This window comes from Hemitrygon akajei, chromosome 15 (genome assembly GCF_048418815.1).
Source record: "Hemitrygon akajei chromosome 15, sHemAka1.3, whole genome shotgun sequence".
Classification (NCBI taxonomy): Eukaryota; Metazoa; Chordata; class Chondrichthyes; order Myliobatiformes; family Dasyatidae; genus Hemitrygon; species Hemitrygon akajei.
Window position 1 is genome coordinate 20,292,690 of NC_133138.1, and position 23,335 is coordinate 20,316,024.

Here is a 23,335-nt window from a genome sequence, read left to right on the forward strand (position 1 = left end):
TGGGGAGGGGTGGGAAATTCAATGAGCTTTTTTGATATTTTGTTTCACTAGCAATGGATCTCATGGTTGGCTGCAAAGGAAGTTAACCTACCGTAATTTAAAATTTTAATTTAAAATGAAATAATTTGAAAGTGAACTTTAATTCAGTAGAAGCTCTAGAAAACAGCACAATGATTTTTTAAAATTTAAATTACTTATGTTTCTCAGGAATTTGGTACATGGTGAATCTCTTTATGATTTGCAGAAAACTGGATGAATGAAGAATTGTGAAGGGAATTGAGACTCTTGCAATTATAGTGAAGCCAATTTTCTACATGCTATTTGACATATCAGTTTTTCCCTTCATAATTTTGTTAGCAGAGATAAGATACTAGTTAGTTGCCAGCAATGAAGCAGAACACAAAGTTGAATTTCTTGATGGATAGGCATCTAGAATTATCCTGAAATTAACTCTTTTGGGGAAAAACACATGAATTGAAAATCACTTATTAAACATTATAAGACGAAACATAAATATAATTTCAATGCAATAGACATCTTAGTTGGAGGAGAGAGTCCAGGGACAATGAACCTATGCTTCTGAGTATCCATTGTTTTAAATTACTGCAGCTGCTGTTTGATTTGATTGTTCACTGAACATTGTGTTTGATAAGTTGGAATTACTGCTGTGGCCAAACTAGAGTTTGTGGAAGTGAGTTGACCTGGAATGTTTGGTCTGCTGTTTTCATGGGACATTTGATGTTAAGGCAGATGATAAGGAACAGTTCCTTAGCAAAAAAAAAAAGCCTTTTTTATTATCTCCGGACAGGGATTTAAAAGTCAGTGGGTTAATTAAATAAATGACTAACATTTTAATACCAGAGATGAATAGTAAAAACAATTTGTAACTACTAGGAAAACATTGTGAAATGAACTGTAGACTCCTTTGACTATTCACCTATGTTCTAGATATGATCAAATAGCTATGATATATCCAGTCACAGTGCTCTAACCAATATTGCAACAAACAAAGAATCTCTAGGCAACAGTGATTTATGATCGTGTCTCCTACCTCAGCTCGAGGATACTGGTGACATTCTTGGCAGGGAAAACACGTCTAATAAAGTTGAAATCTCCAACGTACAGACTGCCATCTACCCCAACAGCCAAAGCCACAGGGGCCAGGAGTTTGTTTCCTTCAGCAAGACCATTGCAGCTGGGGCACGTGATGCTCCGCCTGCGCCCATTTCCCATGATGCTGCTGATCACTGCTGGCTGCTGGGACAGAAACTGGTTTTCTCCATTTCCTTTGTGCAAGACACCTGAAATAACAGACCATGTCAGCATTTACACGCAGAAAATGCTGGGGGAACTTAGCAAGGTAGGCAGCATTTATGAAGGGGAATAAATAGTCAACATTTCAGACCAAGACTCTTCCTCAGGACCGGAAAGGAAGGGAGAGGAAGCCAGAATAAGAAGCTGTGTGGGGGAGGTGTAGAAGATGGCAAACGTTAGATGAGACCAGGTGTGGGGGCTAAGTGGGAAGGTGTGTGGGGAGGGGAGGGGAGATGAATTAAGAATCTGGGAGAGTCCAGATAGAAGAGGGAAAGAACTGAAGGAGGAGGACTCTAACATGAGAGGACATTGGACCAGGAGGAAAGGGGGACTAAAGGGAGGTGATGGGCATGTGAGAAGAGAAAGAGAGAGAGAGGACAATAAGAATGGGGAATGAAAAAAGAGAGCAGGATGAAGGGGAAAAAATACCAGAAGTGAGGGAAATTGATGTTCTTGCCATCAAGTTGGAACCTACCCAGATGGAATATGAGGTGTTACTCCTCCAGCCATTAATATTTTAGGGCACAAAACTTAGCAGACTGAAAGTTGCAAGCAATTGAATACCAGACAGCGAGGTGCGAATATTAAGTATCGTTGATATACATTCTCCTGAGTTTAGATGAATGGAAGGTGATCTCAACAAACTATGCAAAATTCTTGTGGGGCTTGACAGTGACAGGCGTGGTGAAATTTCCTCAGGTTGGACAGTCACCACATCAAAATAGGTCTGTGCTGATCTATTTACAAAGCTATACTAGTCCTATTTACACGCATAACAACTGTATCCTTCTGGGCCTCACCAATTTGAAAGTCCCTCCATCACTTTGCGTGTATTACCTATTTGAAAGGATTGCATTGCCACAAAGCATATAGAATTAGCTGCTAAAAACCGGCCAACCCACCACTTTTAACATTCAAAGCATGGTGCTTATCCAGTGACCAACCGCCCAGGTTGGATGGATCCAGTTCATAGCCTTGCAGCAGGGCCGTTCTCTTCTCCCACAGTATAAGGCTTGGACAAGATTCATATTCATATCCGACAGACACTGGAAAAAATAAAGAAATTCATTATCAATACTTCAGATTTTCATAATAGCTGTCCTATGTGCATTTGTTCTCCCTTTGGTTTATTTTAACTTAACACATTCATTGGAGATAACAGGGTAGTGTAGATGTTTGTGCAACGCCATTACAACCTGGAGTTCACAGTCCAATTCTGGTGCTGTCTTTAGGACCATGTGAGTTTCCTCCAGGAGCTGAGGTTTCCTCCCACAGTCCAAAGACGTACCTGTTAATAAGTTAATCGGTCTTTGTAAATTGTCCTGCGATTAGGCTAGTGTAAAACAGATGGGTTACTGGGCAGCTCGGCTCGTTGGGCTAGAAGGGCCTCTTCCGCACTGGATCTCTAAATAATAAACAAATTGTTTGAAACACATTATTCTTGAGAAACTAAAAGGAGAAAGTTAGGCGAGGGAAGGAATTTATGAAGTAATACAGTACTGAACTTGGCCCTTTGTCCCACTAGCTTAGTACTGACTACTTAACACCGATTTGCAATCATTCCTATTATATTCTTCCCACAGTCCTCAAAACTCTCTGCACATTCTGCAATTCACTGATGCGTAACAATCTCCACATCTTCGGGGTATGACAGAAAACTAAAGCACACAGAGGAAACCCTTGTGGTCAATAAGAGAACATGCAAATTCCACAAGATTGAACTCAAGTTACTGGAGCAGTTTTCCGTTCTGAAGCCAAGCGTGAAATCCATTTTCTAAAGGAATTTGTTGACTGAATAACATGTAACAATGGCAAAAAATGCAATGATATGCTTGCCAGTGACAAAAAAAACCTGCTTCTGATTCCGATTTTGAAAGAGAGGCTCCAAATTTGGCTGTGCAGTACCCACCGTTTGGACGTGGATAGTGTGAATTTCCTTGTAATTTTGGCATATCATGCTCATGCATTTGGAAGCCGAGGCATGGCAGCCACCACACTTGGTCTTTAATATTGAAACTACACAGAGTAGGCAGATCACAACATGAACCAGCATAGAACCCTTGATATTAAGACATCCCTTTATATCGGAAACCAACAATCTGCATGTTCTATACACAGACAAGGTGAATAAAACGATCATTTGTTGAAGGATGTTTTATGATGTAAAGGGTTCACTGAATAGAAGCAGGATAGTCCATAAGGCCATAAAACATAGAAAGTGAAGAAGGCCATTCAACTTAACTAGTCTGTTCTGCCTTTCAATCATGGTTTTTTCCCCCCCCTCTCAACCCCATTCTCCTGCCTTCTCCCTGTAACTTTTGGCACCCTGTCTAATCAAGAACCTATCGACCATTGATTGATTTCCACTAAGTGCTGTTTCTGGTTACTGAATGTTTAATGTGCTGGCTTTCTCTAGAGCCTTTCCCAGATTGGTTTAAGTTTATAAAGAGTTATGTTCAGGAAGTCAACTCTGCCCGAATACCAGATTTCTCAATTAATCATTGCCACCATGCTCTAGTTACCATTCCTTTTGGATCGATGTGTGGACAGGAGCCCATGAAGCAGGATGATATGCTGAAAGAGAGAACGGCTCTTGGCAGGAGATCACATCCACCAAGTGTTTTCAGGAGGCACTTCTCCACAGTGCAAAGACCAATATGTTTGGCATCTGGCCTTCCTTGGACACACCAAATGCTTTGGCTGTTAAAAATCACAGAAACCATCACTAGCTATATATTGGTTTTACTCCAGGTTGGGGTTTTGCTGCTCCATATCACAGTTTTCCAAGAGAACTATATTTATGTTGCTCTCCATAGTCAGAGAGCACTTGATAAAGCATATCCATAATTCTATAACATTATGGACCCTATGAATGGGAGTTGAGTAAGAGATACTGTGCAAATTCTGAAGTGAAACACAGCTGGAGGTAATTTGACTTCTGCAATGTTCAGCTGTACATCCATAAATAATGCTTTATGTTAGTCAATGCCCAGTATCCCACCAGTGCCATGATGCCTCCATTCTGGTATCACTATGTGGTATGGAAACTGCACTGTGCCAGACAGGAGGGCTAGTTAACCAGCTGCCCAATACATCACTGGCACCAGCCTACCTGCCATCAAGGACACATACTTTGTGGCCACTTTATGAGGTACACCTGCTTGTTAATGCAAATATCTAGTTAACCAATCATGTGGAAGCAACTCAATGTGTAAAAGCATGCAGACACAATCAAGAGATTCAGTTGTAGTTCAGACCAAACATCAGAGTGGGGAAGAAATGTGATCTAAGTGACTTTGATGGTGGAATGTTTGTCGGTGCCAGACAGGGTGGTTTGAATATCTCAGAACTCCTTATTTCTTGGGATTTTCGCACTCAACAGTCTCCAGAGTTAACAGAGAATGGTGCAAAAACAAACAAAAAAAAACACCTGATGAGTGGCAGTTCTGTGGGCGAAAATGCCTTGTTAATGAGAGAGGTCAAATGAGAATGGCCAGACCGGTTCAAACTGACAGGAAGGCGACAATGACTCAAAAAACTACAACACTGGTATGCAGCACAGCATCTCCGAATGCACAACATGTTGCATCTTGAAATGGATGGGCGACAGCATTAGTGTAGGCTACACTGAGTCTGTGTACAGGATGATGCCAGAAAAAGGCCAGGAATATGATGAAGGATCTCAGCCACCTTGCTTATCCCACTGTTCGTCTCACTCCCATCAGGAAAGAGGCTACGTAGCATCCATGCCAGGACCGCTAGACTGGGAAGCAGTTACTTCCACCAAACCATCAGGCTGATCAACACCTCCACTCATTAACCCACCTCACCAACACTACATGCACATCACCTAGCATCATTTTATGTACATAGAATCAATCTATGTATATAACAGTTACTTGTGCACTGTGTTTTATAGAATTGGGTTTATATTTCTATTTATTGTTTTTTAAGATTATGCTCATTATGCTTACCATGTTTTTTTTATGCTGCATCAGATTCAGGGTAACAATCATTTCATTTCTCCTTTACACTTGTGTACTGAAGGATGACAATAAACAATCCTGAATTTTGAATTTCGTTGTCAATTATCACTTTTGTTCACCATGCATTATTATTTGTCATTTAATTTCTCCTGCCTTGCAATGCACTAAAACTCTTCCCTTTTATTCTTTCCTCCCTCAGCATTTCTCTGCACCTGAAAACTTGTTTTACCTCAAGCTGTTCCTAGTACTGACAAAAGGTCACCAACTCAAAGTTTTTATCCAGTTCTTTCTTCACCGTTGCTTCATGATCTGCTGAGTACCTAAGACGTTTTCTGTTTAGATTTCAAGTTACCAGCAGCCACCGTATTTTGTTTTAGGGTTTGTGGATGGAATTATCCACTAACCCCTGTGTATGTGGCTCAGGCTACAAGGTTGTTGCTTGATTCCTCTTTGCTGAATGAAATTGCACCCATGTTTCGCAGCACTGTTGCCAAAGTATTTCATTCTGCAAATCCTTCTGTTATTTCCTGCAGGATGTTCTGTCAAAAGTCACATCTGATCCCCCTGTGGCATTTCACCTTCACCTGGGTTACCTTTCCTTTTACCCTGGCTGTGACCCACTCATGCCTGGTGATTCACTGCATTCAGGCTTTGGTTTCAAGTTAACCCCTGCAGGTTGCCAAGTTCCTGCACCTGAGGTGGTAGCTGGGAGTGTTAGATCAAGCATCGGAGTGTGGCTTCGCCTTCAATCTTTCTCATTCTGTCTCTAGTGTCTGACCACATTTTGAAGACACAAAGCTATTATGAGGAAAGGATGTAGTGGTAGTCAGATGTCCACAGAAATGTCTTCTGCAGTTTATATGTCAGTATGGATTATGGATCCAGAATCCGCCTTCGCCATTCAGGCCACACCCTCTTCTCACTATTACCATCAGGCACAAAGTACAGAAGCCTAACACCAGGTGCAGGAACAACTATCAGGCTCCTGAACCAGCATGGATAACTTCATTCACCACTAATCTGAACTGATTCTATGACCTACAGACTCATTTTCAAGGACTCATGTTCTTAGTATAACGTCTTCTTTTGTACATTGGTTGTTTGCCAGTCTTTTGCTGTCCATGTATAATTCTAAAATTCTAGTGTATTTATTTCTTCCCCTGTGAAAGTTATTTATTTATTTGTTGAGATACAGCACAGCGTAGGCCTTTCCGGCCCTTCAAGCTGCTCAGCCCAGCAATTCCCCAATTTAATCCTAGCCTAATCATGGGACAATGACAAATTAACCTACTAACCAATACGTCTTTGGACCGTGGGAGGAAACTGGAGCACACAGAAGAGAGCTATGCTGTCATGGGGAGGACGTACAACCCCTTATAGGCAGTGGCGGGAATTGAACCCCATCTCCTGTATTGTAAAGCATTGTGCTAACCACTATGCTATCATGCAAAAAAAGAATCCGGACATAGTACATGGTAACATATGTATGTACTTTGATAGTAAATTTATTTTGAACTTTTAAATGGGATATGAGGAGGAGGATTAGGTATATGTATACCATTACTTCAGATAGTTTCAGCTCTGCAGTTGGTGGACAATGTTGACTCTCACAACTCATTGCCTCCAGAACGACTTCAAGCATCCACTGCAGTTGAAATTCAACTCCCTTCGGAAGAGCTGGATGGTCTTAAGCAGATCAGGTTGGCTTGAACTGGTGAAGGTGGGTCAAAAATTGGGCTGCTGCTGGCGAGGAACAGGTAGCACTGGCTGGATTTAGAAGTCATTAAAATGTCTACCTGAATCTGGTGTGCTGCTTCCATTAGGTTGAAAGCGCACGGTGTAACTTCCTCCATTCCCATTTTCTACTAACTCTCTCCAGAATGGTGTTTTATACTGTAACCCAATGTGGTAAGTACAGAGGTGCTAGTTATTTTTTAAGATATAAATCTCAATAACAGCTAACTGTTGCCAGGAGAAGGAAAAAAGTGATGCCCAGGTTAAGAGTTTAATAAACCTTGCAAAAATGGACTCATTTAGTCACAAGGTGCACCGAATGTCATCCTATTATCTGAGACTCCATGAAAGACTGTGAAAAGTCAATTAAACCATTCATCTCAAATGAAAAGCTTTTCTTACGAAGACAAATTTAGCTTTTAGATAATTCAGGAGATGGGTTTAAAATCCAATTATAACGGACAACTCTGACAGATTGAGGGCTTATTCATGCATTCAAGTCTTACCTTTCTTTGACAGGAATACAGGTTACAGCATCAATTTGATCAAAATAAATGAAGAATTCCAAAAGAAGGATATTAACCGTCTGAGTCTGTTGACAACTAGGTGTATGATCAGCTAAATTGCTGACATCCTCCAATTTCTTGTCTATAATGCGCCATTCCTGATATAAGTCTACCCTTCTCAGCAGACAGAAAAGCACCTGCCTGCAGCTGACAACTGACTGCAAACTTAACTCATGAACACAAGAGTTCCTGCAGATGGTGGAAATCTTGAGCAACACAGACAAAAAGCTGAGGGAACTTAGCAAGTCAGGCAACATCTATGGAAGGGAATAAACAGTCAATGTTTCAGGTGGAAACCATTCATCAGGGTTGGTAAAGAAGGGGGCAGAAGCCAGAATACGAAGATGGTGGGAGGGGAAGGAATACAACCGAGCCAGTGATAGTTTGAGACCAGGTGAGGGGAAAGTGGGTGGATGGGGCAGGGTGTTGAACTAAGGAGCTGAGAGGTGATAAGTGGAAGAGATAAAGGGCCGAAGAAGGAATCTAATAAGAGAGGACAGTGGACCATGGATGGAAAGGAAGGAGGAGAGAACCAGAGAGAGGTGATGGGCAAGCGAGGAGAAGGGGTTTGCTGCTGTCTTTAGACATTAGACAGTAGGTGCAGGAGTAGGCCATTCGGCCCTTCTAGCCAGCACCACCATTCACTGTGATCATGGCTGATCATACACAATCAGTACCCCATTCCTGCCCTCTCCCCATATCCTTTGAGGAGGTTATAAGTTGTACGCAGGAGATGTACAAGTTAGCACATCATCTCATGTGCGTAATTGGGTGGCGAGGGCTCATTGACCCAAAAGCCTCTGTTACCCTGATGTATCTGTCAATAAAATTAAAAAATACATAAAAGGGTACATAGTGGGTAGCTAAAATTTTAAATGGAATCTAAATAAGCGGGTTGCTTTGTGATAAAGCAACTGAGATGTGGAACAGAATATGAAGAAGCCCTGGATATTTAAGTCCTTGTTTGTTTTTATTATCAGGAGGAGCAGAAATGATCTAAGAGCTACTTTTTATTTTGAAGATGTAAATTTCTCATTCTCAGAGTCTGAGGAATAAACAGAGCTTTGAAGCTGAGCCCCACCAAGGCTACAGCTACTCAGCAATGCTGCTGAAAATATGTCATTCAGAATGCTATCAGAAGCTGAAATGCAGGAACATTTCCCTCTCATTGAAGCTAATAATTGTATCATGTTTACTGATGTTACAGAGATTGCTTAGGCATTGTACCTGTTTCTCCGGTTTCCACAGCATATCTGTACACATACACACATTTACCATGCCATGTGGAAGCACATTGGTTTGCAATTTTACATCCAATTGAAGCTTACATGGAATGGTCAGAACTTGGGGATGGAGTCAGATTTTGGCATTTGCTTGAAAGATGGAGGATTTCAAATAATAAGGATAAAATAAATGACATAACCTCCCTGGCCCTACGCTTATCTCTGGAGCGTATGGACAGTGAAGACACCTATGTTTACTGTAGATTATTGTTCATTGACTCCAGCTCTGCTTTCAATAGTATAAGCTCAATCTCCTAAATATCTACAGGAAGGCAAGGTAGCATAGCAGTTTTGCTAAGTGCTTTACAGCACCAATTGTAAGATTAGGGCTCAAATTCTGCCACTGTCTGTAAGGAATTTGTTTATACTCCCAGTGACCGCATGGGTTTTCCTCAATGTCACCAAAGCAAATGAGGTGGTTGCTGACTTCAGGAAGGGGTTGGTGGTGGACATGCTCTTGTTTATAACAACAGTGTTGAGGTGATGGCGGTTGAGTTTTAAGTTCTTAAGAGTGAACCTCACCAAGTCTAATCACATTGAGACCACGGCCTCGGGAGGTTAAAGAAATTTGCCATGGTTTAAACTAATTTGGCAGTGGATGGGAACCAGAGTGAAGGGACTCAGGATAGGATGGATGGTTAAAGAAAACAAAGTTAGAGTGCAGTCAGATTGTTGGGGGAGCAGGCAGATGATAGGACAAAATTGCAGCTAGCAGGGTGAGTATCAGTGCATTAGGGATGCAGAATCAACAAGGGCAGCAAATACAGTACACAAAGTGTTGTATCTCAATGCACGGAGTATAAGAAATACGGTGGATGATCTTGATGCACTATTACAGTTTGTCAGGTTTGATGTTGTGGCCGTCATGGTTAAAGGGTGGTTGTAGTTGGGAGCTGAATGTCCAAGGTTAAATATTGTATCGGTTAGGATGGTAGGCAGAGGAGGTGGTGTGGTTCTGCTGGGAAAGACTGGCATCAAATCAGTAGAAAGATGTGACATAGGGTCAGAAGATATTGAATCCCTGTGGGTTAAGTTAAGAAACTGTAAGAGTAAAAGGACCTTGATGGTGGTTATATTCAGGCCTCCTGACCGTAGCTGGGATGTGGACCATAGATAGAAAAGGCATATCAAAAGGGCAATGTAATGATAGTCATGGGAGATTTTAACATGCAGGTCGATTTGGAAAATCATGTTGATAATGGATCTCAAGACAGTGAGTTTGTTGAATGTCTATAGGATGGCTTTTTAGAGCAGTTGGTTGTTGAGCCTATTTGGGGATCAGCCATGCTAGATTGGGTGTTATATAGTGAACTGGAGGCAATTAGGGAGCTTAAGGTAAAGGAACCCTTAAGACGCAGTGATCACAATATGATTGAGTTCAGCTTGAAATTTGATAGGGAGAAAGTAAAGTCTGATGTAGCAGTATTTCAGTGAAGTAAAGGAAATTACAGTGGTATGAGAGAGGAGTTGGCCAAAGTAAATCGGAAGGAGATGCTGGCAGGGGTGACAGCAGAGCAGTAATGGTGTGAGATACTGGGAAAAATGACGAAGGTGCATGATAGATGTATTGCAAAATAAAAGAGAGATGAGCATAGATATAGGACAGCTACAATGAGGCTGGTGAAATAATAACAGGGGACAAGGAGATGGCAGATGAACTAAATGTATATTTTGCATCAGTCTTCACTGTGGATGACACTAGCAGTGTGCCAGATGTTGAAAAATGTGAAGGGAGAGAAGTGAGTGCAGTTACTCTTACAAGGGAGAAGGTGCTCAAAAAGCTGAAAGGCCTAAGGGGACACAAGTCAACCAGTCCAGATAAACTGCACCCTAGGGTTCTGCGAGGTAGCAGTAGAGATTATGGAGGTATTAGTAATGATCTATCCAAAATCATTGGACTCTAACATGGTGCCAGAGGACTGGAAAATTGCAAATGTCATTCCACTCTTTAAGAAAGGAGGAAGGCAGCAGAAAGGAAATTCTAGACCAGTTAGCCTGACCTCAGTGGTTGGGAAGATGTTGGAGTCAGTTGTTAAGGAAGATGTTATGGAGTACTTGGTGATACAGGACAAGTTAGAACAAAGTCAAAATCTTGCCTGATGAACCTGTTGGAATTCCTTGAGGAGATTACAAGTAGGATAGATAAAGGGGATGCAGTGGATATTGTCTATTTGGACTTTCAAAGGCTTTTGACAAAGTACCACACATGAGACTGCTTACCAAGTTAAGAGTCCATTGTATTACAGGAAAGTTACTGGCATGGTTAGTACATTGGCTGATTGGTAGGAGGCAGTGGGTGGGAATAAAAGGATACTTTCTGGTTGGCTGTCAGTGACTAGTGATGTTCCACAGGGGTCAGTGTTGGAACCATTTCTTTTTATGCTGTATATCGATATTTTGATAATGAAATAGATGGCTTTGTTGCCGAGTTTGCAGATGATATGAAGATTGGTGGAGGGGCAGGTAGTGTTGGAGAAACAGGTAGGTTGCAGAAGGACTTAGATAGATTAAGAGAATGGGCAAGAAAGTGGCAATGAAATACAATGTTGGAAAATGCATGGTCATGCACTTTGGTAGTAGAAATAAATGTGCAGACTATTTTCTAAATGGGGAGAAAATCCAACAATCTAAGATGCAAAGGGACTTAGGAGTCCTTGTGCAGAACACCCTAAAGGTTAACTTGCAGGTAGAGTTGGTGGTGAGGAAGGCAAATGCAATGTTAGCATTCATTTCAAGAGGTCTAGAATACAAGAGCAGGGATGTGATGCTGAGGCTTTATAAGGCACTGGTGAACAAAATTGTAAACAGTTTTGGGTTCCTCATTTACGAAAAAAATCTGCTGGCATTGGAGAGGGTTCAGAGGAGGTTCACAAGGATGATTCCAGGAATGAAAGTGAGATCATACGAGGAATGATTGATGGCTGTGGGTCTGTGCTCATTGGAAATTAGAAGGATGAGGAGGAACCTCATTGAAAACTTGACAACAATAAACCAATTTACCAAATGCTGGAGGATTTCATTGACAAAGAACATTTAATGTGAAAAAATGTAAGTGTAATACACAATTGAAGGTAAAGGAACAGCTTAAAGATAAATTAAATGGGTAAAATTGACACATTTGTTTGGCTTAATGTTAATTGTGGCTTAATATATAGAATAAACAGTCACATGCCTGAAAATTCTAATCTCTTTATCATTCCCAGAGCAGTACTGAAAAAGTATGAGCTATAGGGATTAACATAGATTGTTAAACTGTGACTCTATGTGTCTTTTCACCTGGAATTCAAAAAGCAGAGATGTTCTACCTAAAGTTCTTGCCAATGTTTACCCCATCGAGTTCATTAAAATCTTTTATAATCTTGCTATTTTTTAGACTTTCTCAAACTCTGATTGGCCATTGCATTTGCTAAATCGAAGGATGCTGCAACGGAAGAGGATCGCAGCAGTAGCAAATCCAACTGGATCTTAGCTACTGTGTCCGAGTGATAACTTGCCATTACTCTGTACAAAACCATTTGAAGTAGAAATGCTTTTTGTTTTACAAAATGGGACTCAGAATTGGAGGAAATGGAGAAGAGACCAATTGACCTTTAGTTACCTGAATCTAAGAAATGAAGGGCCAAGATGCGTGAAACCCTGAAGAGAAATCTGAGCCAGATATTATACTGAACAAACAGGTAAAGTTCACAATCTGTTCAAGATCGTGGTAAACCCTAGATAGATTCCAGCTTTGTGTAAGGTAGGTGCTCTGCCAGTTTAGGTCTAACTATTTTATGCAAATTGTCATGACAATTTAATGAAGACAGAAAGGTAAAAGGAGTCAGATGGTTCAGAAGCATGCATGCGGGTAAATATTTGAGAAAATACGTAACAGTGCAACATGTATTTTTGGAACTCCCCAAATGGACTGCAGAATCTTTCCCAATCCTGTGATTACCTATGTAACCCATTTGGGCATCCATGTGTGATGTCAGCAGCCTTATTTCTATGGTGAGAATATCAGGGGATATTCTTCAGGATCTGCCAGAATATTTATGTGTATCACTCACTGCCTTTGCCAAATTGGAGCTGATGTTCAATGCTTAAGCTGGTAGGTCACACACACATGCCCAAATAAAGCACCAACTTTACACCTAACCGCATTAGTTAAATAACATTGCATGAATTTTTGCTGTTGCAGACTGGGCATATGATACTATTTCACATTTCTAAAAGAACATGGAATTTTGTTTACTTAAAATTTCTGTGCGAGGAAGCTGCATAGCCAACCTGCTCTCAGACAGTTAGCCAGAAGGTTTCTTGATTCAGGTCTTCAGGAAGTACAGGAGCATGGTGAGTGTGAATATTCCTGCAGGTCAGCTCTCATTTCCAATGTGTTAAGCACCTGACCTCCATGTATTAATAGTCAGGGGCCACTGCTGCTATCACATTGCTCTATCCAGTGCAAACATTTCATGAATCATGAGCATAATGGGGCAGAATAAATTAAGAACAAGCTGTGTTTTCAGAAGACTTCTGTTTCAGTCTTAATCACCGCAAGACTACAACAGAATGTTTGTGGAATTGATAACATGCAAAATACATAAAACTCAGCAAGGATATTTTTGGTTCTGTTAATTACTTTTATTCCAAGTATATGGAAACAAACTTTTACTGAGAATCAATTCATTCAGTGAAGATTAATGCTGCATGTTAATTGGATAAGCTTCAGTTACAAGTTTTAAAAATATTTCTTTAATCAGCATTTGTAAAAGTCAACTAAGAGTTCCTGCTGTTTAAAGATGCTGCAGCAATTATTTCAAGGGCATGACACATGTGTTCCAATTTGAAATCATTCTGCGATTTGGCTTCATGACTGAAAAACTGAAGCTTGGAGTCAGTTGCCTCAGCCTGCTGTTACCACTAAGTTTCTGAGTCCTGGACAGCTTGAGATGGCCTGGCTGTAACCATCAGGAGAGCTGTGGTGCTGGAGAGATCATTCCTGTTCTTCATGCCACCACATGAATTAAAAAATACTTTGCTGGAAATTGTTTATCACCCTTAATTGGTGCACTAAACCTGCACTGTGAACAGCGCTAACAACCAAAGTGCAAAGTAATTCTGATATTGGCAATAGCATTCTGACTGCATTATGGAGCTCTACATTTAGAAATATGCACTAAAAAGGAACCACTGAGGTTTCCAAAGAAACAGGCTCCAACTAAATGTAGCTCTGACAATTCCTGCACACCAGTCAGTGAATGGTATCAGCCCTAAAGGTACAATCCCCATAGCACCCTGACAGTGACAGCACGTCATGGTTGCCAGGGAGCAGTGGGACTGAGTGGATAAGTGAGTGGGAAAGCGACAGGAAAAGATTTCCCCAATCCTCTCAAAGTGACATGGAAGTCCTCATCAGAGCGAGACTTGAAAGAGGAAAATCCTGTGCGCCAAAGGGAGCCAGGATCTCCAAGAGGACCACCACAGGAAAAAGGCTGTCAAGAAGTGGCTTCCGCTTTTCCCTTCAACTGTGAGAATTTCCACTTATTTGAGCAATGTGGCAGTAGCTTTCATGTCCTCACAGGATATATGAGAGCAAGCAGCACAATACTGAAAATTACTGTAGCAAGCATTTTCAGTAAATGGATCAGGGATTCAATCCTTGACATGTTATGATCAGTACAGCCAGTTCTGTGAATTATTATCTGTTATCTGTGCTCTTTCAGCTGTAAACCATGTTGGTGATCAGAATCAGAATCAGGTTTATTATCACTGACAAATGACATGAAATTTGTTGTTTTGCAGCAGCAGTATGGTGAAAGATATAAAAATTACTATAAATGACACAGTCAGTAAATAGTGCAAAAAAAAAGGTAAAGTTAATGGGTTTGTGGACTGTTCAGAAATTTGAATGTGGAGGGGAAAATGCTGCTCCTGGAACATTGAGTGTGGGTCTCCACACTCCTGCACCTCCTCCTCAATAGAGTACTGAGAAGAAAAAGTCTAGAGTGTGGGGATGGTCATTTTGTATGAATTAGCATCTATGAGTCAGAAAGCTCCTTAGGAAAAGGGCCTTCTGATCGATGTGTCCATGTTTGTGAAGTCAATACTCTGTTCTGCTGAATGTTCATCTGATTTATGTTCTGCTGAGATCTCCCTGAAACTTCCTAGCCTTCTGCCCTTGCTGCTGTTCAGTCTCTGCCTCACGTGCCACTGGCTCAAGGCCTGCATTCATCTCTTCTGTATTTTATCAGCTAGATGTTGAAAGGAGCATTCACTATTGATTGTAGCTCACTCAGTGGACTTTGGAAAGTGAGTTCTGAAGCTGCCAGTCGGATTTCTTGATGATTGCAGAGCGTTGTTTTAAACTGAAGCCGATGCAACAAAGTATGTGTTGTAACTGCTCAATGATAAATAAATGATGCACCTTCCAGTTCCCATGTGTAGCAGTAAGAATGGTAATAGACACTGTAACATCATCATGAGCGTTCCTGTTCCCAGTAAATTGCAATTAAGAGACAGAAGTCCTTGGCTGAATATCCCAATTATTGTGAGTTTATCCAGAGAAAATTATCCTGAATTAAATGGAAGATTTGTACATGTAAATTGGGTGCTAAATGATCCAGTTTCCAGATTATATTGTGTCTACCTCTTCAGTGGTAGCTGCTAGTTAGGCCATATCCCTATCTAGGCAACCTGAGCAGATTAGGTGATTGTCTGTTATATCCAGAAAAAATTCAATTTTTCCAGACATCCTGAGTGGAAGATGAAGAAGGGCTAATGTCTATCTTAGGAAACAGTGGATGATTTTAATACCTTGAAGCTCAAGACACTGGACCAAAAAGCTAGGCTCAGTTGCAACCATTTCACATGTTTTAAACAGGCACAAATGTACATTTTCACACATTGTTGATCTCCATAGCAAGTTTGCACACTGCATACTTTGCGCTCTGCAGGAAATAAATAGCAGGGAGATGGGTTTTAGGAGTTAGTTTTCAGGGTTTATGGGGATGCTTGCTACAGTGGTATCTAGAGTCACAGTCTTACTTCAGTCCAACTAATCTATTCTGACTGTATCACCCAGCAAATCCTATCTACCTGTAATTGGCCTATAGCCCTCTGAACCTCTCCTACTCATGCACTGTAATTATGTTGCTGGGTTTTTAAAGTTGCTAATGTGCCTTCTGCTACCACTATTTCCGACAGTTCATTCCAAATACACACCATTCTTTCCATGTAGAAACTGATACAAATGTCCTTTCAAATCTCTTCCCACTGATCTTAGCACCTCCTCCATCAGAAAAAGGCAATATGCTTTTACCATTTCTATGCTCCTCATGACCTCTATCAGGAAACCCTTCAATCTTTTACATTCCAGGGAACAAGTCCCACATTCCTAGACTCCTTGTAACTCATGCCCCCAAGTGTAGGCAAGATCCTGGTAAATCTTCTCTGCACTCTCTCTAGCTTCATAACAGAGGTCTAATCCATTCAACCAGACACATAGGTTTAAGCCTTACCATGGCAACCATGGAGATTATTAAATCTGGAGCAAAAAGCTTATGGTCCAGATTTTTTTTTACACAAATCCAAAAAGGTGTTATATTATTGAAAATAGTGCTAACCTAGATTAGACCACCTTTGCACACATTTCTAGGTTTCTCAGTATCCTTTGCACATCTTTCTCCTCAGTTTTCAGTATTATTTTCCAGCTCCTTGAATCTTTTTTCTCTGGAATAAAACTCTTCTAGATTGCATCAGGCACAATTTGTCTACTATGAGACTTCTAACCTCACTGGTCAGAGAGGTTGCATCTCTTATGAACTTGTGCAAAAATTGTGTTTGACCATTCCATTTTCCCCTCCAACCAGGCTATTTTAATGGGACTACTGTATATTCAATCACATCTGATGTCCACACTGAGATTTCCTATAAGCTCAAATAGAACCTCATCTTTACATCTTGGATACCTTGAAGTCAGGGTCATTGCATACTCAGCTTCCTAATCTCAGGCTGCTGCTGGTGCCAGCTATATATTTTTTTCATTTTAGAGGTTCACCACAGTAGCAGGCCATTCTGGCCAGAATCCATGCCACCCCAATCATCCATGTGATCAATTAACCTCCTAACTCCATACGTCTTTGGAATGTTGGGTGAAAACCGGAGCAGCTGGAGGAAACCCATACAGTCATGGGGAGAACATACAAACTCTTTATAAATAGTGACAGGAATTCAACTCAGGTTGCTGCCACTGTAACAGTGTTACACTACCTGCTATGCTATTGTGCTGCCTTTACATCTCATACTCCAGTGCTCGCTGTTGCATTTGGGAGGGCACCTAAACTCCATATCCACGTAGAAGAAACATCGTTTACTTATCCTTCAGTCTGCATCACGTCCCTTTGGAAATCTGGCATAAATGTGACTCCTGATCCATCATTGTCATTAGTTGCCCAGCAAGCTATGTATTCAGGAAAAACTTGAGATGAATAGTCAATGTTGCCTCTGCCAATAGTGTCCCTATCCCATGAGGGAATAAAACAAAGGATGTTTATAGTGTGAAAAGAAACTTTAGATTTTATTTTGTCTGAAGTAAAAATGGAATGTAGCTCAATAAAGTGGTAGACAGAATCCAAGTAGTTCTGTGATGAATTACCTTGTGAATCATGCTCGAGTGATCATTACTGGGACTTGAAAGAGCAAGGATAATGGGCACCCTGGGAAAATGTCCAGGATAGGAGGCCGTGAAGAATTTTGATGGTAGGTAGAGGGGAGGAAATGACTGAGCAAATTGATGATTGATGGGAAATTATAACAAGTTGTTGGAAAGTTCTTCATGTGACAGAAGGAAGTGAAGAGGTTTGCAGATAGGAATAAAGTATCAGATATTACCTGATCTCTGATCAATGGCACAGAGAAAGAGGCTAGGCAGTATGAAACATCTGCAAAATTGCTGATGAATAGGTGGGTTTACATGAAAGGAGAAATCTAGGGAATGTGGGAGGGAAGTGAGTTGAGAGGGGTGAAAGGGGCCAATTGGAAGATGAATCATTGAGTCATAGAGGAGTACAGCACAGAAACAAACCTTTCAGTCCATGCTGAAACCATTTAAACTCCTTACTCCCATCACCCAGCACTGAGACCATAGCCCTCCATGTCCCTACTCTCCATGTACTTATCCACACTTCTCTTAAACATTGACGTCAAGCTCGCGTGCACCACTCTTGCTGGCAGCTCATTCCACACTCCCACGACCCTCTGAGTGAAGAAGCTTCCCCTCATGCTCCCTTTAAACTTCTCACCTTTCACCCATAGCCCATGACCTCTGGTTGTAGTCGCACCAACCGCAGTGGAAAAAGCCTCCTTGCAATTACCCTATCTCTACCCTAAAAATCTAGGTAATGATAGAGATCAAGAAGATTATAAGGCTAGCAGGAAGGAGCTTAAGAATGAAATTAGGAGAGCCAGAAGGGGCCATGAGAAGGCCTTGGCAAGCAGGATTAAAGAAAACTCCAAGGAATTCTGCAAGTATGTGAAGAGCAAGAGGATAAGACGTGAAAGAATAGGACCAAACAAGTGTGACAGTGGAAAAGTGTGTATGGAACAGGAGGAGAGAGCTGAGGTACTTAATGAATACTTTGCTTCAGAATTCACTACGGAAAAGGATCTTGGCAATTGTAGGAATGACCTATAGTGGATTGAAAAGCTTGAGCATATAGACATAAAGAAAGAGGATGTGCTGGAGCTTTTGGAAAGCATCAAGTTGGATAAGTTTCCAGGACTGGACAAGATGTACCCCAAGGCTACTGTGGGTGGCAAAGAAGGAGATTGCTGAGCCTCTGGTAATGATCTTTGCATCATCAATGGGGACGGGGGAGGTTCTGGAGGATTGAAGGGTTGCAGATGTTGTTCCCTTATTCAAGAAAGGGTGTAGAGAGAGCCCAGGAAAGTTGATGTAAAAGATCCTGAGAGGCAGGATTTATGAACATTTGGAGAGGCGTAATATGATTAGGAATAGTCGGCATGGCTTTGTCAAAGGCAGGTCGTGCCTTACGAGCCTGAAAGAATTTTTTGAGGATGTGACTAAACGCGTTGATGAAGGTAGAGAAGTAGATGTAGTAGTCTTCAGCAAGGCATTGGATAAGGTACCCCTTGCAAGGTTTATTGAGAATGTAAGGAGGCATGGGATCCAAGGGGACCTTGCTTTGTGGATCCAGAATTGGCTTGCCCACAGAAGATAAAGAGTGGTTGTAGATGGGTTATATTATGCATGGAGATCAGTGACCAGTGGTGTGTCTCAGAGATCTGTTCTGGGACCCCTTCTCTTCATGATATTTATAAATCACTTAGATGAGGAAGTGGAGGGATGGGTTAGTAAATTTGCTGATGACACAAAGTTGGGGGTATTGTAGATAGTGTGGAGGGCTGTCCAAGTTTACAGCAGGACATTGATAGGATGTAAAACTGGGCTGAGAAGTGGCAGATAGAGTTCAACCCAGATAAGTGTGAGGTGGTTGATTTTGGTAAGTCAAATATGTTGGCAGTATTAATGGTAAGACTCTTGGCAGTGTGGAGGATCAGAGGGATCTTGGGGCCTGAGTCCATAGGACACTCAAAGCTGCTGCGCAGGTTAACTATGTGGTTAAGAAGGCATATGGTGCATTGGCTTTCATCAACTGTGGGATTGAGTTTAGGAGCCGAGAGGTAATGTTATAGCTACTCTATATAGGACCCTGGTTAGACCCCGCTTGGAGTACAGTGCTCAGTTCTGGTCACCTCACTATAGGAAGGATGTGGAAACTACAGAGGAGAAAGGGTGCAAGGATGTTATCTGGATTGGGGAGCATGCCTTACGAGAATAGGTTGAGAACTGGGCCTTTTCTCCTTGGAGTGACGGAGGATGAGAGATGACCTGATAGAGGTGTATAAGATGATCAGAGGCATTGATCATGTGGATAGCCAGAAGCTTCTTCCCAGGGCTGAAATGGCTATCACGAGAGGATACAGTTTTAAGGTGCTTGGAAGTTGGTACAGAGGAGATGTCGGGGTAAGTTTTTTACACAGAGAGTGGTGAGTGCATGGGATGGGTTGCCAGTGACGGTGGTGGAGGCGGATATGATACGGTCTTTTAAGAGACTTCTGGATAGGTACTTAGAGCTTAGAAAAATAGAGGGCTATGGGTAACCCTAGGTAATTTCTAAAGTAAGTATGTGTTTGTCACATACTGAAGAGCCTGTATTGTGCTGTAGTTTTTCTATGTTTCTATCCTTCATAATTTTGTACACCTCTATCAAATCTCCTCTCAATCTTCTACGTTCTAAGGCATACATTTCTAACCTATTCAATCTTTCCTTATAACTCAGGTCCTCTAGATCCAGCAACATCTTTGTAAATTTTCTCTGCTCTCTTTCAAACTTGTTTATGTCTGAAAGCAACAAGGAGAAATCACACGAGGCACATGTGAGAGAACTGGTAGCAGAATCAGAATCAGATTTGTTATCACTGACATATGTCACGGTAGCAGTACTGTGTAATACATAAAATAAACCGTAAGTTACAATAAGAAATGTACACTTAGTGGCCACTTTATGATGTACATCGGCATGTTAATACAAATATCTAATCAGCTAATCATGTGGCAGCAGCTCAATGCATAAATGCACATAGGTGTGGTCAGGAGGTTCAGTTGTTGTTCAGACCAAAGCTCAGAATGGGAAAGAAATGTGATCTAAGTGACTGATTATTGGTGGCAGATAGAGTGGCTTGAGTATCTCAGGAATTGCTGTTCTCCTGGGATTTTCATGCAGAACCATATTGAGTGTTTACAGAGAACAGTGTGAGAAACGAAAAAGAACATCCAGTGAGTGTCAGTTCTGTCAGAGAAAATGCCTTGTTAATGACAGAGAAAATATAACATAGAACAGTCCAGCCCAGGAACAGGCCCCTCAGCCCACAATCTTGTGCTGAACCAATTAAATTAGTTAATCAAATGGGTAACAAATCTTTTCTGTCAACACAATGTCCATGTCCTTCAATTTTCCTTACTAGATACTGAGTGGTCATTGCTATTACATGCTGTTCCTGTCCAGCAAGGTACATTTTGGGTGTCCTTGTGGTTCAGAAGCTGCCCAGTTCTTTGTGTCTGTCATAGCTCCACTGGTAACCCTCTCAGCTTCATGTCACTTTCGTGGGTTTTCTGCCCTGTTCCAGAGACTAAGTATAACATTTTAAACTTGCATCTCAGTGCAGTTATAAAGGAGTGATGCATTGTTGAAGGTGCCATCTTTTGAAACATAAAATGCTGCTGAATCTCTTGGGTGATTCAAAGAAATTCAATAGCTAACATCACTAAACAGACTATGTGGTCATTATCATATTTCTTATTGTGGGAACTTGCATTTGTAAATTGGGCACATAGGTCATGCATTAAAGGAGTGAGTGCCAGGTGCTGTATAAATGAAAATCTTTGGGAAGGTACCATCAAATGTTCTTTGGACTAAAGTTCCTTGATCCTGCAAGCATGTGATGATATGAGTGCTGGCAGGTTGTCACTGAGCATCTTCCATCTAGCCCAATCTGTTTAATTAATCCAATCAATTTCTCATCAAATCAACTCATGTCCTGGATTTCTTCAGGGAAATAGCAGACACCAGGCATATGGTTGAGAGAGAAAATAAAAGGTAAGACTTTAAAGTGCAAGAAAAAGAATAGAAAGGACTATAAAAGATGTACAAGATGATAAGAAGCATAGATCAAGTGGATAGCCAGGAAGTTTTTCCCAGGGCGGAAATGGCTAATACCAATGAGGCATAATTTTAAGGTGATTGGAGGGATGTATGGGAGGGATGTTCTTTGAACAGAGGGACAGATGCATGGAATGCACTGCCGGGGGGTTGTGGTTGAGGCAGATATATTAGAGATATTTAAGAGACTCCTAGATTGGCACATGGATGATAGAAAAATGGAAGGCCATGTGAGAGGAGGGAAGGAATAGAGCAAATGAAAAGGTTGGTGCAACATCATGTGCCGAAGGGCTTGTACTATGTTGTAATGTTCTTTAAATACTCATCTTGATAATGTAACACTTTTTCTTGTGACCTTTCACGTATTAACAATTATTTGACAACTCCCAGATATTTATTTTGCATGGAAAAGGAACAGCAGCCAAAATGCTTCACTCTCATTTAATATTTAAATGAGAACCCAGCCAGCATGGCATGAGCTGTTTATCTGCGGTGCCCCTTCCACTCAGTCCCTCTGAGATTTACAGCAACGGAGAATTTAGGAATTTGCTGCTACACTGCCCACACTGAGAAACTTCATGGAAAGCTTGCTACCAATTAGTCAAGTGCTGTATTCCAATCCAGATCCCCAGTTGAACAGAAAGTTGTTTTGAAATCAGTGTAATAATAATAAAAAATTCTGGTTTGCTTCAATGAGTTGGTGATTTTGTAAACAGGAGAAGACTGTATGAGAATCTCCTGCCCAGCAGAGGCAATCCTGAATTTGGTAACTAATTAAAACAACCGATAGACCGAATCGTTAACTCCGGAATCTTGATAATATGAAATCAAAAATCTTGCAGTTTTCTGGACAAGCTCCCCTTTTTCTACCCATCAATATTACTGTACTTGTAAGAATGGGCACTGATCCAGAATTAAAGTACATAATCATGGTTATCAACTTCATTAATAGTGGGGAGAAATTCAATCTGCATCAGTTTCTGGTCTGCAGTATGTGGTGAGATCCCATATGTGCCAAAGGACCTGAGGGAGAAGTCAAGTTCCAGCCACTTTAACCCACCAGGCTGTGGGTGGCAAGTGGGTATTACCCGACAAAACACCAGGCAGAGATTTAGAATTCTGGCCAGTTCTGATGCCAAACCTCGATAGATCCTAGAACAACGACATTGAGAAAGAGGAGGTGGGATCAGATTTTCTGGAGATGGGTGTAGCAATCCTGCTTCTTTTTGGCATCTTATCAACTAAACAATTTGAAAGATTTGCTTAACACGTTCGTGGTCTGACTTTAGTGGCATCTTCCTCTGCTTAGGATGTGAGAAGCACGTGCAAAAGTAGGTTAAATGAGCTCATTAAATCTGCTTTTTAACGAGAGCATGATGTTCCTTTAGTTTAAATCCACTGCAAAGCACAGTACCAATGGTCATTCACAACAGAAGGCACATATAATCTTGCAGTAGCCATTAGTCACACAAAAAATATATTGCCCAAATGCCTGCCGAAATGTCTTGTAAACTGATGGTACATGGGTAGAGTCAGCAAGATAAAGAGTTCTCAGCATGTACGGATGCAATCCACTAAGCAAACACTAGAGAGCAGCACCAATGGAAGGAGCTAGACCCCAATTCAGCATGTGCCACACCACCTCGAGCATTTCCCCTCCTGGACTGCTGCAAAAGGTAAACCTGTGGCTTGAGCCCCACTCCTCGCTGCTCCCCCGCTGTCAGTCTCAC

The 23,335-nt window shown here is 41.3% G+C and overlaps 1 protein-coding gene across 13 annotated transcripts in view; it reads right to left on the minus strand.

The window, feature by feature from the left end:
* Positions 1-23,335, minus strand: part of tenm2a (teneurin transmembrane protein 2a) — a 2,964,155-nt gene that overhangs the window by 40,293 nt on the left and 2,900,527 nt on the right. For all 13 annotated transcript variants that reach the window (XM_073067293.1, XM_073067288.1, XM_073067292.1 and 10 more), the window contains 2 exons: positions 2,217-2,360; positions 1,052-1,301 (listed from right to left, as the gene is read on the minus strand). In XM_073067293.1, the coding sequence (XP_072923394.1) occupies positions 1,052-1,301; positions 2,217-2,360 (394 nt within the window). The remainder of the gene's footprint in view (positions 1-1,051; positions 1,302-2,216; positions 2,361-23,335) is intronic.